Genomic DNA, 13,494 nt, shown 5'->3' with positions numbered 1-13,494 from the left:
TCTCCAGTTACAGCAGTGCAAGTAAACAAACAATAAATATAAGAAGAGTAAGAAAATAAATATACACTTTAGGACCAGGGGTAAAGGGATCAATAACAATTTAAAATTTATAATTTACAGTTTGATGATTTAAAGTAACACACAACCCTTCGAAAGGGGAGGGCCCTGCTTCCAAATAGAGCATATCTCATTCATAATGATGTAAATCCAAGCCCATTATGTATTCATTATTTGAATCCTGGGTTGTGTGAAATCCCAGAAATAAACCCTAGACAAAGTGAATCTGCAAACTAAGGTGTAGGTCTATTAGGTTATGTTGTGGTGATCCTCGAGTTGGGGGATTTGTGTTCATACTGGAGTTCAAAATTAAAACCAGAGGGAGTGTTCACCCAGGGCACCAAACAGGCTAGGACCGCCACTGTTTGAAATAAAACATCTCCGTGTGCAACTGCAACTTCTGCATGAGTGTCCATTTCATGCTTTGGTGAAGCAAAGCGTGAAACGGACTAGCGTTTTACACATTTTGCCATAATATCAGGTTGATGATTTTCTTAAAACAGAAAAACTTTTTTTTTCCTGTTGCCTCACTGCATTTCCTTATTTGAATTGTTAATGGATTTACTCAGAAATGTATGTTTGGAGGATCAGAATAACTAAGTTTTAGCTCGTTTACCTTTTGCTTCTTGATTTTAAGTATTTAAAAACTAAAACACATCTGTTCTCATAATCTGTTTTTTCTTTTTTTAGATGCTCAGATAAGATTAATTGATCCTGATAATTCTGGGGCAACTCTTTGCTCTGGAAGAGTGGAAATCTATAACAACAACAGATGGGTAACAGTCTGTGATGATGGCTGGGACCTAAATGATGCTGAGGTGGTCTGCAGACAGTTAGACTGTGGACCAGCACTGAATGCCACTCGATCAGCTCACTTTGGTAAAGGAACAGGACAAATCTGGCTGGCTGGTGTGTCCTGCTCAGGAAGTGAAAGTTCCCTAACTGATTGTCCGCACAGAGGATTTGGTTCACACGACTGTGGACATTATCAGGATGCTGGTGTCATCTGTTCTGGTGAGACACTTTTTGGATCATGAACAGTATTCAGTAACAATTTGTTCATGCAGCTGTAATCTAGAGAGAAATATGTCTGTTAATTATTATTTTGTAAACCTTTTTTAAAATATATTTTTTAGAAAAGCTGTTGTGTGACTGGATTTGGTTAACTCTCGCACACGTGTGTCATGGTGCTGGGTCTGTGACCCAGCATGCTGAGTTATTTTGTATTTTGATCGTTAAGGTTCTACTAGTATTATTAGTTTGCCATAGCTGAGTTTAGTCTAGTTTATATTATCATCCATCTCTGTGGTGGCGAACATCAACAGACAGGGTGGGTTAGGGTCCTGTCCTTTGCACATATTGGCTCGCAAACTGATAATTTGGAGCAGCATCAGTCTGTTGTGACTGAGGGCTACTAATATTCTAGGGGCTCTGAACTTGGGAATAGCAATCTGTCTTTTAATGAAAGGGTCATGATGGCACAATGGATGTCTAAACCTCATTCCATCCATCCATCTTCTGCTGAGTCGAACCACCTTAACTATCTCCTTTCGATGTGGAGGACCAACGGCTCTACTCTGAGCCCCTCCTGGATGGCTTAACTTCTTACTCTGTCAGAGCACAGACCCCCTTCCTAGGAAGCTCATTTCTGCCACTTGTATACGCAATCTTGTTCTTTCGGTCACTTGTACACTCAGCTCTCTCTTCACCATGGCGGACTGGTACAGTGTCTGCATCACTGCTGCTGCAGCACCAATCCATCTGTCAATCTCCCGCTCCCTTCTCCAGTCACTCGTGAACAAGACCCCGACATACTTAAACTTCTCCACTTGGGGCAGGAACTCCAATGGGCACTTCACCCCTTTGGTCCTCACCCTTTTCAGCCGAGGACCATGGTGTCACGGTACTGGGTCTGCGACCCAGAGTTTTGTGTTTTTGGTTTAAGTAAAAGGATAAAGAGCTGCTCCAGTGTTCCATGAACAGAACGAAAACCGCATTGTTCCTCCTATATCCAAGGTTCGACTAATGGACGGGCTCTCTTTTCCACCACCTTGGCATTGACCTTCCCAGGAAGGCTGAGAGGTGTGATCCCCCTATAGTTGGAATACCCTCTGGTCCCCCTTCTTAAAGATGGGAAGCACCGCCTCGGTCTGCCAATCCAAAGGTACCACCCCTGATCTCCATGTAACATTGCAGAGACGTGTCAGCCAAGACAGCCCTACAATATCCAGAGCCTTCAGGAACTCAAGGTGAACCTTATCCACCTCAGGGGCTCTGCCACCAACTATTTGTTTAAATACTTCAGTGACCTTACCCCTGAGATAGACGAGTCATTCCCCTCGCCCCCAGACACTGCTTCCTCCACGGAAGACGTGCCAGCGGGATTAAAGAGGGACTCGACGTATTCCTACCACCGCCTGACAATGTTCTCAGTCGAAGTCAGCAGCACTCCACCCACACTATACACAGTGCAGGTAGAGCACCACTTTCTCCTCCTGAGTTGCCTGATAGTTTGCCAGAATCTCTACGAGGCAGTCCGCTAAACCTCTTGTTCCCAGTGGGATTCATCCCTAGTGCTGTGGGCAGTTTCACAGCCACCTTCTGAGCTACTAAGTCAAGTGGAGAAACAAATTTTGTCTTGAAGAAGAAATTTTGTCTTGAAGCTGCTGGCATCAGCAAAAGAACGGTGCCTCCTTTCCCTTAGGGCTAGAAGTTAAGCCATCCTGGAGGGGCTCATAGTAGAGCCACTGCTCCTCCACATCGAAAGGAGCCAGTTGAGGTGGTTTGGGCATCTGACAAGGATGCTTCCTGGGTGAGTGGTTCCAGGCATGTCCCACTAGGTGAGGAGATCCTGGGGCAGACCCACGACATGCTGGGGAGATTATATCTCTTGACTGGCCTGGGAACGCTTAGGCTGCTGCCCCCGTGACCCGGCCCTGGATAAGTGGAAGATGGATCTCTGGATGAGTAAAATTTGAATTACAAGTTTGCAACTCAAAGTATATTTATATAAATATCATTCTGCAGGTTTGTGAATATTTTTCTGTAAGTGTGAATTGAAAAGACTAGTGTGTAAATTATTTTTTTACAATTTACAAAATTTTAAAATACAAGTTAAAGTTTTTCTACATATTCTCACTTTTTTATTCTACGGGCTCTCAAATTTTAAAACATATTTACCTTCATATGTCTTCCCCTTGATTTGATTTTGTGTCTGAGATCCCATGTTCTCTCAGTGTAACGTGTTCTCATGTTCTTCATTTCGATACTCACTGGACTGTGTGTAGTTATTGTCATTTTTTTAAACTTCAAATTAGTGGATATTGGTAGATGTATCTGCCACAGATGTTGAAATAGCTGCCTTTATTAAATAGAATAAAACTTTTCAATTATAATTAGTTATTTGTTTTGTGTTTAGAAATCAGATTAACTGGGCCTCAGTCAACTCGCTGCTCTGGACGAGTTGAAATCTATCACAACAACAGATGGGGAACAGTCTGTGATGATGGCTGGGACCTAAATGATGCTGAGGTGGTCTGCAGAGAGTTAGAGTGTGGATCAGCATTGGATGCCACTCAATCAGCTCATTTGGGTGAAGGAACAGGACAAATCTGGCTTGATGATGTGACCTGTTCAGGAAGTGAAAGTTCTCTAACTGAGTGTCAGCACGAAGGATTTGGGACTCATGACTGTACTCACCAAAAGGACGCTGGTGTCATCTGTTCAGGTAAGATACATTTAGGACTGTCCAAAAGAATAAACTTCCTGTCTTATCCTTTTTACCACCTAGAAGTGTTTTTTGTCATTATGCTTTATCCTGAACTTCACGGTAAGCAGAGGACCCGAGTTCATACAGTAACCGTATGAACTGTGCAGTACTGAGTAATAACATGTTCTACTATCAATGCACCTGTAATCCAAACAGGAATCTGTCCATTATTCATCAATTTAAAACTGTCGGTGGCTTTGCCCAAACACCACTGTGGGGATTTTGTCATTTGTGTCTTTAACTGTGTGAAAAAAAATTCATGTCATCAAAACTTCATGAACATATTGAAATAGTTACCATAATCAACAACTGAAAACATTCAAAACGTACTTATTCTCTGTTTAAAATATAGATTCTTTGTGTTTTCTGCATCTAGGTGTGCCCATCAGATTAGCTGGTTCTGGGTCCACTCAGTGCTCTGGAAGAGTTGAAATCTACCGTCAAAAAAGATGGGGAACAGTCTGTCATCATGGCTGGGACCTAAATGATGCTGAAGTGGTGTGCAGGCAGTTAGACTGTGGATCGGCACTGAAAGCCACTCAGTCAGCTCACTTTGGTGAAAGAACAGGAGACATCTGGCTGAATGAAGTGTCCTGTTCAGGAAGTGAAAGTTCTCTAGCTGATTGTCAGCACAGAGGATTTGGGACACACTCCTGTGGACATCATGAGGATGCTGGTGTCATCTGTTCAGGTGAGACTCTTTTTGATTCATGCACCTGTAATACAGAGAAATATGTAAGCTGTGCTATTTTTTGCATCATCAACTGTGTGTTCGATTGTGCTTCAAATGAGTGAAATATCTACACAAAGGCATCATGTTTTTTTACTTCCTGTTTTACATTGAAGGTTACGTTTAGGTTTTACTTCCTGTTTTTTCCCTCGGTCTGATTGACTGTTTGAGCTCATATGTTCTTGAAGTGTAACTTGTCTTCCATGTTGTGTTTTTGGATTGTTATTTTTGTTTTCTCCTTTAGATTTTGCCATTTTGTTATCCATATTTCTAGTTCCTCAGATGATATCAGTTCCCTTTTGTGTCCATTCTGTCCTAATCTTATCTCTGTTTTGTCATTATTCCTTCTGGTGTGAAGTAGGTCTTGTCTCCATGTTTGTTTATCTCCTCCTCGATTCGCTTCTCTGCATGCTACCAACCTGCTTCCTGACTATTGTCTGGTTATTATCTTTTTTACCCGCTTGTTTAACTTCAAATTACTGACTTGTATTTGAAAAATATATTTGACACAGATGTTGCTATCATTAAAACATTATATTTAGAACTAAATATATATTTTCTGTGTTTTCTGATAAGGAATCAGATTAGCTGGACATCAGTCTACTCAGTGCTCTGGAAGAGTTGAAATCTATCACAATAAAATATGGGGAACAGTCTGTGACCATGGATGGAGCACAGAAGATGCTGAGGTGGTCTGCAGACATTTAGGCTGTGGACCGGCACTGAATGCCACTCAGTCAGCTCACTTTGGTGAAGGAACAGGACAAATCTGGCTTGATGAAGTATCCTGTTCAGGAAGTGAAAGTTCTCTAACTGAGTGTCAGCACAGAGGATTTGGGACACACTCCTGTGGACATGGTGAGGATGCTGGTGTCATCTGTTCAGGTGAGACTCTTTTTAAATCACGCACTGTATTCAATTCAAAATAATCCAATCCAGCTGTAAACCAGAGAGAAATATATCTGTTTGAATGAGCTTCACATGTTTGAGACTTCTAAACAAAATCATCCAAAAAAGTTAAAATAGCTGCTGCTGTCTGTGATCCAGTAATTTGGCATTAGGAACTGTGTAATTTGTTGTAAGTTGTGTGTCAGAGACGTTTTAATTGACATTAATTGAAGTTTGCATGAAGGCTGCTGCAGATGTTAGCAAATCTAGCCCCAGATGTTGTTTTCACAGACTGTTCCTTGTTTGAATGACCTGTATGGAAGAAAAAAAACAAGGTTAGAACACATTATGGTGAAGTAAGAAGAACATTTTGCAGTCCATTTTCTGTGTGTTGTTCAACATGGCAGACAAGGAAAAGAGGTTAGGAAAAAGAGATAGGAGGTACTTTTTGAATGTAACCTTTGCATTCTTCAGTACCAGCCTGCATCCCATCCCCTGTGTGTGTGTGTGTGTGTGTGTGTGTGTGTGTGTGTGTGTGTGTGTGTGTGTGTGTGTGTGTGTGTGTGTGTGGTCCTGTTGTCTTTTGGATTTTTGCAACAGTTAATAAAGGCTCACTTGTTGGAAGATTTTGAAACCATTTCCTTCATTAAATAGGAGAACGCCTTACAATCATAATCAAATATATGTTTTCTGTGTTTTGTGTTTAGGAATCAGATTATCTGGGCCTCAGTCAGGTCGTTGCTCTGGACGAGTTGAAATCTACAATCAAAAAAGATGGGGAACAGTCTGTGATGACGGCTGGGACTTGAATGATGCTGAGGTGGTCTGTAGGCACTTAGACTGTGGCACAGCACTAGCACCTCCTAAAGAGGCTCATTTTGGTGAAGGAAGTGGACCAATCTGGCTTGATGGTGTGGCCTGTTCAGGAAGTGAAAGGTCTATAATCCAGTGTCAGCACAGAGGGTCTGAGAAAAATGGCTGCACACACCATAAAGATGCTGGTGTCATCTGTTCAGGTACATCTCTCATCATCAACAGATTTATCATTAACTCACAGTAGCTTTGCTTCTCTGTCTATTTTGTCCTAAAATTCAGAGTGATCACTCATAAAGTAACCATCCTGCACATCTTGCATTTTTCAGTAATAAAATGTTCAATAATACTAATACAAATAATACTGATACTTGAAATGAGTAAAGAATATGAACAGCCTATTTATGCAAGATAATTCATAATTTTATTGGGGGGGGGGGTCATAACCTCCTGGAAATTACACCCCTGAAAATGTTCTGCTATGAATGTAGCTGTAATCTACAGAGAAATATGTTTTCCATCATCTTTTTAAACTGCCAGTAATTAAAAGACATAAATGTGGGTCTGTGTGTAGTTATTGCCATGTATTTGTGCACAGTGAGTCTGAGTGAACGTGAGATGAATGAAACTTATTTAATGTACAGAAATGAGTCTCACAATAATGTTCAATTAAAATATTAAATGCATGTACTCTGAGTTCAGGTGCACGCATCAGATTAACTGGGTCCACTCGTTGCTCTGGAAGAGTTGAAATCTTTTACAACAACACTTGGGGAACAGTCTGTGATGATAGCTGGGAGTTAAATGATGCTGAGGTGGTCTGCAGAGAGTTAAACTGTGGAACAGCACTGAAAGCCACTAAGTCCGCTCACTTTGGTGAAGGAAGAGGATCGATCTGGCTTGATGATGTGGACTGTTCAGGAAGTGAGAGATCTCTGACTCAGTGTCAGCACAGAGGATTTGGGAAACATGACTGTACACACAGCAAGGATGCTGGTGTTGTCTGTTCAGGTAAGAAACTTTACTAATCAAAAGTAAATTAATAATAAAGGTCAATACAATTTTTTACTATTTATTTCATTACCTCTTGGTTTTGTCTTTAATATTATGTCATTAATATTATTTACGACTCCAGCATTTATGAAAAATTATTAGCTTGACTTGTTTGTTATCATTCAATATTAATTATTCACAGCCTGACAAATAAAGTGATGAGTGAGAACTGTCAAAAGAAACCGATTTAATATGATTGAAGCGTCCTATAATAACATTCAACACTGAAATGTGAACTTAACATAAAGTATATAAATAGGACTGTAGGACTGTTCTTTTGTTTGTTTTTTATGATCATTGAGCAGCTGAGTGATGTAAAGTTTGCAAATGATTGCACTCATGAACCAATTACACACTGAATAACATTCAGTCCATCAAAATGTTTTGTCTTATTGTTTATTATCCTCACTGTTCCCAGGTGTGCCAGTCAGATTATCTGGAAGCACTTTGTGCTCTGGAAGAGTCGAAATCTTTTACAACAACACTTGGGGAACAGTCTGTGATGATAACTGGGACATAAATGATGCTGAGGTGGTTTGCAGAGAGCTCGGCTGTGGAACGGCACAGAGTGCTGCTGTATCAGCTCGCTTTGGTGAGGGAAGTGGATCCATCTGGCTTGATGATGTGGACTGTTCAGGAAGTGAGAGATCTCTGACTGAGTGTCAGCACAGAGGATTTGGGACACATGACTGTACTCACCAAAAGGATGCTGGTGTTGTCTGCTCAGGTGAGAAATTATTTTTTAAATATTTATCATTAAATATCAATAATATTTAAATACTGTTATGTGGTGGGAGATTTCTTTCTTTTTGTATTGATCACATAGTTTAACCATATCACTTTAGTAATGGTAGAATCACATTTTCACCAGTTGTATGCATGTGCACCGTAAATGGGCCTTATGCTCTAACACACATGTGTAACATGTAAGAGTTACATAGAGTCTTTGTCAGTGTGGGTATATAAGATGTGAGGATGGCAGCCATTGTCAGAGACTGCTTAGGTGTCTCTTCATATTGCAGTATGTTATTAAGCTCACTTGAAATCATGCTCACCGAGATGTTTGCGGGTTTATTTGAAATTTCCATGACAATTATTAATATATAAAGTAAATTTTTGCCATTTTTAATTGAATCGTCTCTCCATGACTGCTGTTTCCTCAGTGATCCTCCCAAAGCCCAGAATCTTCATGATTCCTGCTGGTAAAGTTGACCGGAGAAGTGATGTCAGCATCACTTGTTCAATATCACCTCAAAGCCAACAGCTACTACAAAGAGAATTTACTCTGAAGCAGATTTCAGGCTCATTCAGTCAGACAAAACCATCAACTACCAACTCTGCTACATTCAAGATCCTCAAAGTAGATTTTGACAAGGACGGATTGTACCAGTGTGAATATTCACACGACTCCAGCATCTCCACAAGTGACTCTGTCACCGTCTCTGTTACTGGTAATAAAATGTACTACTGCTTATATTACAGTGATAGGAAAATACTGTGTTTACTTGTGACGCCCACTACAGGTTATTAGCATGAAAATATAACATCCATTAAGATAAGAAGTCTTAATTTCAGCAGTTCATCAATCAACGACAACACTTAATAGTCACTTCCCAATTATGTCTAAGATTGCAGAAACCCAACTTAATTTCATGCCAGTGTTCACTGCAATCAATAAATTAAAATAAACGCCATGTGAATAAAGATTTTCATATTCATCCTGCCCTAAAAACTCCCAGAAAAGCCTTCAGTTAATCCAAAATACAGCTGCGAGAGACTGAGAGAAAGAGAACGCATATTTCTCCCATGTTGGTATTTCTTCATTGACTCCCTGTTAAATCTAAAATCTAAATCCTTGGTTTGGCCAAAGGTTTCTTCCTGTTAAAAGGGAGCCTTTCTTTCCCAATGTTGCCAAGTGCTAATTCATAGGGTGCGGTTTCTCTTTAACGCTGTACAGTCTTTATCTTATAATATAAAGCGCCTTGAGGTGTTTTGAATTCTCAATATCTATAAAAACTGAATTAATCTGAAATGTCTGGGCACCAAAGAATTGCTGGACTTTTGGGAGAGAAATGTTGTCCTATTCTTGAGGAATAAATGATTCTAGCACCTCAACAATCCTGAGCTGTCTTGTTTGTTTAATGATGGATTAAATGTTTTCAGTCAGTTAAAAAGATCTGGATCATATTCACACATGACACACACATTAAAAGAGTTTTTTCAGCCACCAGGTGGTGCCTCTTTTTCAATAGAGCTTCTTTATTTGTTGTTTATTTTGTTTTCAGTGTTGCTGCAGCAGCCCAGGATCTCTGTGACATCTCCAGATAGAGGACTTGCTAACGTTCCTGAAGGTAGAGAAATCATGAAGGGCTACAGCATCATCTTCACCTGCTCAAACAATGATCGCTATTCAGGAGGAGTTTTCAATCTCATCTACTCTGGCTCCAACATGAAACGCAGGAAACACACCAAAGCATCTGTCAACAGCTCAGCCTCCTTTAGTTTCCCTGTAGCTGACTTTGAACACGAGGGCCTCTACAGCTGTGTGTATGAGATAACTCTGACAGAAGGAACATTCACTTCTCCTGAGACGATGTCGATTTATGTCTCCGTTATATGTAAGTTAAGCAGACAACAGAACTTTCTGTTTGCTGTGAGTGTCATGGGTCAGTTTACGTAATGTTTTGAGTTTTTTAAACTTTCAAGTCTTGTTTAGCATTTGCACTTGTTCTTAGTCTATTTAGTCTTGTTTTCAGTTCCTCGTTGCTTTAAAGTTTAATTCCTCGCTCAGTGTTCTCTGCTCATTCATTCATGTGTCTGTTTTCCACATTGCACTTCGTGTTTTATTTTGAGAGCTAGTGTTCCTTGTGCTTTGCTTTTAGTTTTGCTTCCATTGTTTAGTTTTCTGTGATTTAATTCAGCTGTGTCTTGTTCTCCCCGGCTGTCTCTGCTTCCCTGATTGCCCGTGTGTGTCTGTACTGTATAAAGTTGTCGTCTTCTTTTTCCATAGGACAGAGCAGGTCTTTATCTTGCCCTAGTGTGTTTTCCATGTTAAGGGTTTCAGTTTCTCTTTTTGGCCTTTGTTTTGCTAATCCTTGTTATTAGCCAAAATAAATGGCACACTTTCAGTTCAGTCCTGTCAGTCTTTACGCATCTGCTAATGGTTCTTCCATCTACACACAGTCAGTAGCATCTACTGATCATGGCAGTGATAGTTTGACTGCATCATGTTGGAAGGTTTTCGATGACACAGAAAAAGGATTTAAAAAATACTTGGAATATTTAAACATTTTTTGTAAGTATGTGGTTTTAATCAAGTTTAATAATGCCATATGTTATGAAAAAAGTTAAACAAAGAAATAACCCACACCTGTTAAGTGCCTGAAAATTGTGGCTATAAAATGTTAATTTCTTCACAGCACATTAAATACTTTTGTTGAATCCTTCAAAATCACTTTGAGTCTCACATTTACATCATGTAAGTGTGGCTACACACTTAAAATAACACAAATCTAAAGCTTTCTAAACCTAACTGTAGGTAGTTCATTAGTAGCTGTTGTACAGTCTGCAATGTTGTATTGTGGTCACCATATTCGTCAGATGGAGCCACGCCTCCTAAACCATAACTGGGTAATATTGTGTTGAGTGACTGATCTGTTTCCACAGATTCAAGAACTCCAATCCTGAGATATGTTTTCCTGCCACTGGTTCTGCTTTTGGAGAACATTGCCCTTTATTTCTACTATAAGGTACATCAGAGAAAATAACTGCATGTATGAAACTGAGTAGTAGCTGAGAAGTGTAGGAACAGTAACATGGATTGTGTATCGTCTCTCCAGGTCATCAAAAAGCAGAAATCAGACAAAAAGGAGAACGATGAGACAGATGTTTCCAGATCTGAAGAAGTGGAGGCTGAGGAGGAAGCGGTCCAAGAAATAGAATAGAATTGAAACACATAGAAACACACACAAGTTTAAAATCCACTATCTGATTTTATCTATATCTATCTCTTTCTATATATGTATATAGATATATATTAGCCCATATATACTCCAGTCCTCTCTCTTTTTTTTCATCTTTCTCTGATTCTAAAAGTGAAGTTTTAACAGATTAAGTATTTTTTTTCCCTCAATAACCTCTATCTTTTGCTAGACAGAATATGTGTCAGTTTGTGATGTCTTTGTACTCTCGAGTGTTTGAAAGTATTTGCCATTAAAAAAAACAAGTTCCCTTATTTATAGCCTCCTATCCTGTGGCACTCACAGCAGGAATGTATGACAGTGATGAGAAGGAGAAGTATGCAGCCGGGGCCAGAGGGGGTTAAATGAATGACATCATCCAACAGCTTTTTAGCTTGTACATCTCAGTGTGGTTTGCAGTTTGCAGGGAAGACATGACAGGAGTCAGAAACTACAGCAGATGAACAGTATCTGAAAGTCATGTCATTAAGAAATAGCGAATATAAGGAAAACAGGGGTGACTCAAGACTCACATACATGCCGCTTATAACTTAAAGTATGACGTTTATGACGTTTGACTTTGATTTGATGATTTCTTGAGCTAAGCTAAACTGTCAGCCTTTTATTGCAACAGTAAAGTGGAGTCCACACTTTTACAAAGACCAAAAATATCTCTAACATTAATGTCAGCTCAGAGGAAGCTGAAAAACTCCTTCACATGTTTGATGTCTAAATGTATGAAAATTTCAAACCACCTCTCACCATCAGTAACATGTCCCAAACACTCACTGACCCACTTTGTTGGGATCTGGTCACATTAGGCCGGATTGTGTCAGTAGGACCGACTAGACCCCCGCAGATTTAATCAGGCCTGTCTTTGACTCCGTCCTTCTGGCTAACAAGTTTTTGTGGGACATATGAAGTGTTTTCGTTCACCCATCTGTGAAGATACGAAGTCAAGGAAAATATACTGATTTCTGAGAGCATGTCAGACACCACTGATCCAACACTTGGCTGTAATGTGCTGAGTAATTCTGACACAGCATAGGATCAGTGAAATTTTTCACATCATGTTACCACCCAACAACATCTTTTGTTGAACTTGATGTACTCCACCTTTGAGCTTTCTGACCACTATAAGTCTGTGAAGGTTCTTTAAGTTGCTTGAAGACGTTTCACCTCTCATCCGAGAAGCTTCTTCTGTTCTAGGGTCAAATGGTGGAGAGTCCCAGATTTATATAAGCTGGTAAAGCTACGCCCCCTGCTGTCCAAGATCAACACAGCTAGTAGGACTGCTGTCACAGAGAATCTTAATTAGCGGCTTTATTTCCTGTTAGTACATTAGATATTTGTGCTTTTATTTCTGTGTTAAATAAAGTTTGTTCAGCTGCAGTAATGCTCATGATCAGTAAAAGGCTAGAGCTTTGCTTCGACTTTAGTTTATACTACTGTCAAGTTTTTTGCATCACTGTTTTTCTGTCACATTTTATAATTTGTTGAAATAAATATGTGATTGTATTAAATGTGATGTCTTTTTTTCCTGCTAGTTATCAGCCTTTTGTCATCTTGCTAACCACCTGCCCCAGTCTTTCATTCATCTTATTTATAGTTTTATTATTTATTTTGATTAAAAAAAGGATGATCTCTGCATTTTCTGCTTAGATGTGCAGAGGAGATCAACTGGTTTGGTCAGTTTGCTGGAAGAGAGCTAAAAACGAACTTTCTTTAAGAGATGCCAGAATATTTTCTGTTTTAAAATATGAAGGTTAAACCAATTAAACTAGTGGGTTTTAGATAACCTTGACTATCGCACTGTTCACTGCACAGCACAACCTGGCTGATATTACAAGAAGTTTTAGAATCCAGTGCATGACTGAGAAAGGCCATCACATCAAAGCGTGTTTGAATTTTGGCGGACAGTTTCATCAGCTTTACCTGCAATAACATCAGCTTTAATCCCGAGGACAGGTGTGTGCCCGTATCTTTGTGTGGGGACCTTAAGGTGCATTTCAGTGTCTGCAACATGTATGAATCTTTGCACTGTGCTGCTGTTTCTTATCATTTACTGAGAGTCGTAAGAAAGAGGTATTGTCTCCAAATCTGTGCACTGACATCACAGTTAAAAGAAAAAAACAAAGTCGGTACAAACAGGAAAAAACTACAAATGCCAAACGCATAAAACTCACTGCATGATTCTGCAGGAAAATGATCACAAACATACAACT

The 13,494-nt window shown here is 39.7% G+C and overlaps 1 protein-coding gene across 1 annotated transcript in view; it reads left to right on the top strand.

The window, feature by feature from the left end:
• Positions 1-11,271, top strand: part of LOC118453915 (scavenger receptor cysteine-rich domain-containing protein DMBT1-like) — a 59,394-nt gene extending 48,123 nt beyond the window's left edge. Inside the window, exons 10-20 of the mRNA XM_087831327.1 lie at positions 748-1,071; positions 3,476-3,784; positions 4,203-4,517; positions 5,133-5,441; positions 6,152-6,460; positions 6,960-7,268; positions 7,729-8,037; positions 8,474-8,761; positions 9,596-9,928; positions 10,977-11,059; positions 11,150-11,271. Of these exons, the coding sequence (XP_087687453.1) occupies positions 748-1,071; positions 3,476-3,784; positions 4,203-4,517; positions 5,133-5,441; positions 6,152-6,460; positions 6,960-7,268; positions 7,729-8,037; positions 8,474-8,761; positions 9,596-9,928; positions 10,977-11,059; positions 11,150-11,254 (2,993 nt within the window). The 3' untranslated portion in view covers positions 11,255-11,271. The remainder of the gene's footprint in view (positions 1-747; positions 1,072-3,475; positions 3,785-4,202; positions 4,518-5,132; positions 5,442-6,151; positions 6,461-6,959; positions 7,269-7,728; positions 8,038-8,473; positions 8,762-9,595; positions 9,929-10,976; positions 11,060-11,149) is intronic.
• Positions 11,272-13,494: the final 2,223 nt, after the last annotated feature.

This window comes from Neolamprologus brichardi, chromosome 18 (genome assembly GCF_056152115.1).
Source record: "Neolamprologus brichardi isolate AB-2024 chromosome 18, ASM5615211v1, whole genome shotgun sequence".
Taxonomy (NCBI): Eukaryota; Metazoa; Chordata; class Actinopteri; order Cichliformes; family Cichlidae; genus Neolamprologus; species Neolamprologus brichardi.
Note: the sequence above shows the minus strand (reverse complement) of the source record. Positions and strands in the feature narration are given on the sequence as shown.